This window comes from Ostrea edulis, chromosome 9 (genome assembly GCF_947568905.1).
Source record: "Ostrea edulis chromosome 9, xbOstEdul1.1, whole genome shotgun sequence".
Lineage (NCBI taxonomy): Eukaryota > Metazoa > Mollusca > Bivalvia > Ostreida > Ostreidae > Ostrea > Ostrea edulis.
This window is the reverse complement of record NC_079172.1, coordinates 70,829,145-70,836,039: the sequence shown is the minus strand read 5'-3', so window position 1 is coordinate 70,836,039 and position 6,895 is coordinate 70,829,145. Positions and strand designations below refer to the sequence as shown.

At 37.3% G+C, this 6,895-nt stretch overlaps 1 protein-coding gene across 1 annotated transcript in view; it reads left to right on the top strand.

Annotated features, from left to right (window-relative positions):
- Positions 1–861: 861 nt before the first annotated feature.
- The window catches only part of LOC125658541 (CAP-Gly domain-containing linker protein 1-like), an 18,708-nt gene continuing 12,674 nt past the window's right edge, over positions 862–6,895 (top strand). Inside the window, exons 1-8 of the mRNA XM_056150857.1 lie at positions 862–1,463; positions 1,814–2,833; positions 3,056–3,197; positions 3,800–4,185; positions 4,411–4,606; positions 5,968–6,017; positions 6,119–6,126; positions 6,411–6,418. Coding sequence (XP_056006832.1) covers positions 1,453–1,463; positions 1,814–2,833; positions 3,056–3,197; positions 3,800–4,185; positions 4,411–4,606; positions 5,968–6,017; positions 6,119–6,126; positions 6,411–6,418 — 1,821 coding nt within the window. The 5' untranslated portion in view covers positions 862–1,452. The remainder of the gene's footprint in view (positions 1,464–1,813; positions 2,834–3,055; positions 3,198–3,799; positions 4,186–4,410; positions 4,607–5,967; positions 6,018–6,118; positions 6,127–6,410; positions 6,419–6,895) is intronic.

The window sequence follows — 6,895 nt, the reverse complement described above, 5'->3', positions numbered from 1 at the left end:
AAATTGCAAAAATGCCATTTTCAATGAAAATATCCACAAATTCATGTGGTTTTCCTTTCAGAAAACAGACAGCGCATGCGTCGAGCAAATTCATATTCAAGCATGTTTTTCATCTTAAAATAATACACAATGTTTATAATTTTCATTTTGCTCGACAAATGTGCACATCTTTTCCTGAGCAATAATCTGTATGTCATTTGACAGTAATTTCAGGCTTATTTTGAGAAAAAGGTAGGAAATGTCTTGTTCGTTATGTCATAATGCTATCCATTTAGGAATATCATTCTGATTTTGTTGACATAGTATACCTGGCATATATTTTACTTTCTTAAAACCCTGATTAAGTTTAATTCCAGACACATTTTATAGAGAGTTCTTTAGGCCTATGCTCAGCGATTTCGGCCATTGAGCAGTGAGGGTTCTTTAGCGTGCTACACCTACTGTGACAGGGTACATCCGTTTTTAAGGTCATCTCCGAGATCGACCTGTGACATTCACACCTGATGCTGAGTGTTTGGTGATGGAACTGTCACTACTTGTTTTAATGACTGAGGTCTGTCGCAGCCGGGATTCAAATCCCAACCTTCCACGTACAGGGAGAACGCTGTGCCTCGCTAGACCACCATCGCATTAACAAATCACAGATTAAATGTGTATATTATATATCTATCTGTTTTACCGGTCTCTGAGGACGTCAACAGTAAGATATATTTTGAATTTTGATTTTTTGGAAATTATATTTAATGAAAAGTTTGAAAAGCAGCGCTAGCTGACCTTGAATATTATATGTATCTACAAACTTATTAATAAAAACGAGAAGAGTTTAATCCTTTTATCTGTAGAGTACTGTATCACTGGGAACTGGGATGGGGGGTTTGGGGTTGTTTCTTGATAAAAAAAGATATTCACGCATATTTTCTAATCATTAGTAGCTTCCCACAGAAGAAGAAGAAATGAAACTTGGGGTTCTTGGTTTTGTATTAGTGGCTATAAGACGAATTGTTTACCTTTATTGTCTCGGGACCTGAGCAGAAAACTCTGATTGATTTGTAGAATGTATTGGCTGTTCACCATGCAATTGTTATAATCAATTATTTATCAAATTCTCCATACAAACCCACAAACTGATTTAGAATTGAAGCTTTCATCCATCTTTCATGCCATTTTCTCCCCCATGAAATTTGATGATGTAATTTTGTAAACAAAGACATGAAGAGACTGGAGTGACATTCGGATGGTGACAGCCATTGATTTCCTGGGGAGGATAGGATTCAGGAAGAACCGCCCTAAGGTCACAGATGGTCCAGGTGATTTCACACTCACACCTGTTGCAACTTTATTGACTTTTTTTTTAGTTCAGGCAAATATCCCATTCAGGGATCCAGAAGCTAAGTGTGGTCCAGCATGTAAGAAAGATAAATGTGAGATTTAAAGAAAAAAAATGATTTTCTAATGATGCTCAGGTAAGTTCTGTATAGTTAGATACATAAATCTTTGGCCTGGTCTGGTGATGAGAAGTATAAAGTGTGAAATCCTCCTTGTGCAGATCAGCATACAATGTATTTGCTTAATTACAATCTGTCAATATTGGGAATCTAAGGCCAAACTTAATTAAGAGCTTTATACCTGAGATTATGTGATACACATCATGAAAGTGGCACTGAGAGAAGTAATTGGGGCGATATTGTGCCAGAAAAGTATTGACAAAGTCATTAAGTCGAGGAGTTTTCCAATATCGTGAGGTGCATTATGAAATTTTCCAGGGACGAAACAAAATCACTTGCATTCATCAAGATTTTAATTCATTTTGAAGCTTATATCCAGAAGATTTGCATCCCAATATGAAGACGACTGACCGAGCCGATGACAATGACCTGGACTACCTAAATGACATCATTCCCTACAGATGTCCGAAATGTGGAGACGACAGAAAATTCTCCTCCCTTTCAGATTTGCGTCTCCACCTTGAGAAAAACCACTCTTACCAGATAGGATATGTAAGACCCCACTCAAGGACACAGGTTTTTGATGCCAAATCGGTGAAAACAAAAGAAAATATGTCGTCTGTCAGGGACGGAGTTATGTTTAAGGAATCAACTGAGGAAAATATCACTTCCTCGGACGGTCGATCTTCACCTCTGCTTTTGAGTTTTAAGGAGGATGCCAGAATACTAGAAAGACGTCTGCAAGCGGCGAAGGAAGCTGAAATGAGAAACAAAGTGAGATTAAAACATGGCAAAGTGGAGAAATTAGACGAAATGGGGGCAGTTAATGATTTACATCAGAAATTGATGTCGTCTCGGAGTAGACAATGGCAAGCTGAGGAGTCTCTTTACAACATAGACAGCGTACTGGAGAATCTAGAGAAGTCTGTCCAGAGAAGATTTCAAGATCAGCACGGAGTTATAAGTGGTCTTGTGTCAAACCTGGACAACAGAGAAGAGCAGTTAAGCCAGGCTAACGAAACGCTTCACAGCCTGCAGAGAGAGCGGCAGAAGTTAATCAAAGAAACTCAAGAGATACTCCAACAGAGTGAGATAAAGAACGAGAGACTGCAGCTGGAGTTAGAGAGGAGGGATAATGTCCTCCATTCTGTGAAGGCTCAGCTGCAGGACCTGAGGGCCAAAACAGGGGAGAGCATCCGGCAAAAAGACAACGAGTTGTTACTGACAAAGGACAGAGTTCATCATCTGGAGCTGGAGAAGGGGTCTTTGATGAGAGAAGTTGAGGAGCTGCTAATGGTTAATGACAAAGACAACCTGACTCTAAAACAGACTCTAGGAACCAAAGAGAGGCAGCTCAAATTAGTCAACAATGAACTGCTGAAAATTAGGTAAACAATTTTTTTTTACCTGTACTTTGTAAAAAAGATCATTCATCTATGCAAGATGATTATTTTATGAAAGCGCTAATAAAAAATATAGCAATGATGATTCAAATTATATGAATGCCATAAGTTATAAGTATATTATTGCAAGAAAAATAAAAAGTTACTGATAGAGTTTTTCTTCTTCTAAAATTTGATTGAATGTAAACAAGAATTTCCTCCACCCAGAAATGAGCAGTCGGACCTGTTGGATGAGAGTGTGAAATTATACGAAACAGCGGAAATAGGAAATCAGAAACTGAAGAAAGTTATACAGTTTAAAGACAACAAACTCGAACAAGCGGAAACTGAGCTCTTCAGGTTAAGGAAGGTGAGTCAGATTATATATGTATCAATTATTTCTCTTTATACAGTTTACACATATTATTATGCATGTACTCTCTTAGACACCCCTGCTGAAGCTGAAATTTCCTCCATAGCAAGGAACTGCAGGAACTTAATATTATAAATACTTATGTGGCATTGTAATATATAGGAAAGGAGAACATATTGGGCTGGACTGGGAATTGAATACGGGATCCCTGCATTGCTAGTCATGTGCTCTAACCACTGAGATACCCAGGCTGATTATCCACGGTCCATATAGCCTTAACCACTACATTTTCCTCCCTCCTTCAATTGTCTTCACCCTCGAAGACACACATTTTACCCAGATTCTTTTTGCCCCTGGCAGGAATTGCACCTGAAACCCAGGGGTAATCAATGGCACCAAATGTAATATAGGAAAGGAAATTTTTTTGGGTTAGCTAGAACAAGAATCGCACAGGATCCCTGCATTACTAGTCAGGTGCTCAAACCACTGAACTTAGTCCAGCTGATATCCACAGTCGATATAGTCCTAAATACTACAGCATATTCATCACAAAAATTTTCTGTTTCATTGACAAAATGACCTTTATGCACTCTTTACAGATGCAAGAGGATTTGGTGAGCGAGTCGCAGCTACTGACAAATCAAGCTGACCACCACAGTCAGACGATGCGGAAGATTCTGGAAGAGAAGGAAGCTGCTCTGTCAAGCATGAGGCGGGAATTAGCAAGAGTGATGGAGGAAAAGGATAGGCTACTACAGGAACCAGTCAGAGGTCAGGCCAGAGGTCAAGTCAGAGGTCAGGCCACAGATAGACCTGAAGAGTCCAACTCCCAGAATCAAGAACCAACACCTACTCCTGGCACTGCACAACATGAGGCAGAAAATCAAAGGGAAGTAACTCCAACACCTCATCCAAGTAATGCAGAATTAAGTAAACTGCAGATTGGCCTCAAAGAGAAACAAGTTGCCCTGGAGGAGAGAGAAAAGTAAGATAATATTAGTTGAAGTAATCACATTTGTTTTGAGTCTTTAGTGCCCACAACTTTCCGAAGCTAAAATTCAAATTAATGTTGAATCTCATAATAATGCAGCTTGCATTTGTAACGGGAGAAAATGCAGACGGACCCGACCACCTGCTACATATTGTTATTATTTTTTCATCTTAAGTCAAAAATTTATATTCAACAAAACTGATACTTGTATGATGGCAGGGAACTGGAGTCGTTGAAGCAGTTCATTAATACTACAGCGAAGAAAGAGGTGGTGGCCAGGACGAGGCTGGAAGAGTTTATCAGTGAGCTGATAGATCGAGCTGATCGAGCTGAGCGGGAGCTTGATCAGATGAAGAAAACAGCTCACAATTCCACTGACCATTCCACCGGCCATTCCACTGACCTTCCAGACAAGGTAAGCACACATACATACATATGTTCCCAGGTAAAATAAGTGGCGGCTTCCAGACGATGAGTGGTTGAATTAAGTGGGGACTGCCACATAAATTAAGTGGTGACCACCAGTTAAATGAATACATGTATTAATTTTATACCCTGGTACCTATCGGCTTTTGTAGTTCTCTTTGTTTCAAATTTTTTTTTTTTAAATCATATATTTAGGTGGTTCATTACCCCTTGAAAGAGTTTCTCAAATCAGCACAAAATGATTTAGATTAATTATGAGAGATATGATCATGATATAGATTCTCTTTGTTTTTTTTACATTAAATCTTTACATGGCTCAATACGCCTTCAAAGAGTTTCTCAAACCAGCACGAAATGATTTGATTATATGAATGATATGATGATGGGTAATAAGTAAATATGTCAAAAAGGCAAAAACTATGCAATTTCAGATAAAAAAACATGATTTTCATAAATTTACTTCGATAATTAAAATATAAAGAAAACACTTTGGTGGATTTGAACTTGGGATCTCTGGGTCGGTAATTCAATACTTTATCCACTGAGCCATGATGATAGACAAAGAAATCAATCAATTCAAATAATTTCACTTAAACGTTTAAATATCGCCGTGTTGTGATGTAGTGTCTGAAACAGTGTAAATCTGGGTGTTATGATCGAGCCACTCTAAGCATATGTCCAGGTACCCCCCCCCCCCCCCCCCCCCTTCTCAGAGAACTGCAGTGTCGTGATTAGCAGCTGCTTACAGATAAATAGTGTCAATAGTGTACAGTAAAATACTAAAATGAAAGTATAAACAAGTGAAGACAACGAACAGGGACCAATCTCATAACTCCTACATGTATAAAGGATACATAATTAAGAGTAAGGCAAACATGAACCTGTGAATATATCGGAGGTGGGATCAGGTGTCTAGGAGGAGTAAGCATCCCCTGTTGACTGCATCAGGAGTAAACATCACCTGCCATGAGCCCTATAGCTTATTGTCATGATCAGGTAAATTGAGTAATCCATAGTCAAAATCAGTGTCTAAAGAACGGCATTTGTAAATTAGATAATTTTAATGACCATAGAATTTAAAAAAAGGTTGACTTTAAACAAGAGTGTTGAAATCAACTCATTTATCAGTAGCCTTGAAGCTTCAATTAAAGAATTGATCATGCAGTGGCACTTCTCTCACGTATCAAATCAGTTGAGAGATATGAACACCATTTACAGGTGATAATGGAATATTGCTATTCCCAAATATGGGTGACGATGGAGAAAATAAAGTCATCTCTTTTGTCATAAAGTTGTGTGGTTAATTCGCCATATCTATACACTTTTTAGACAGAGACTTTCCATTTGTAGAATATTCACAATGTGCAGAGAAATCAACAAAAACAATTACAGTTATCTGAGTGAGTATTGAATAATCTGTATATAACAGTTATCTGAGTGAGTGTTGAAGAATCTGTGTAACAGTTATCTGAGTGAGTGTTGAATAATCTGTGTATAACAGTTATCTGAGTGAGTATTGAATAATCTGTATATAACAATTATCTAAGTGAGTATTGAATAATCTGTGTAAAACAGTTATCTTAGTGAGTGTTGAATAATCTGTGTAACAGTTATCTGAGTGAATATTGAATAATCTGTATAACAGTTATCTGAGTGAGTATTGAATAATCTGTATATAACAATTATCTAAGTGAGTATTGAATAATCTGTGTATAACAGTTATCTGAGTGAGTGTTGAATAATCTGTATATAACAATTATCTGAGTGAGTATTGAATAATCTGTGTAAAACAGTTATCTTAGTGAGTGTTGAATAATCTGTGTATAACAGTTATCTGAGTGAGTGTTGAATAATTTGTGTACAACAGTTATCTGAGTGAGTATTGAATATCTGTGTAACAGTTATCTGAGTGAGTATTGGATAATCTGTGTAACAGTTATCTGAGTGAGTATTGGATAATCTGTGTACAACAGTTATCTGAGTGAATGTTGAATAATCTGTATAACAGTTATCTGAGTGAGTATTGAATAATCTGTGTATAACAGTTATCTGAGTGAGTATTGAATAATCTGTGTATAACAGTTATCTGAGTGAGTATTGAATAATCTGTGTAACAGTTATCTGAGTGAGTGTTGAATAATCTATGTAACAGTTATCTGAGTGAGTGTTGAATAATCTGTGTATAACAGTTATCTGAGTGGGTATTGAATAATCTGTGTACAACAGTTATCTGAGTGAGTATTGAATAATCTATGTACAACAGTTATCTGAGTGAGTG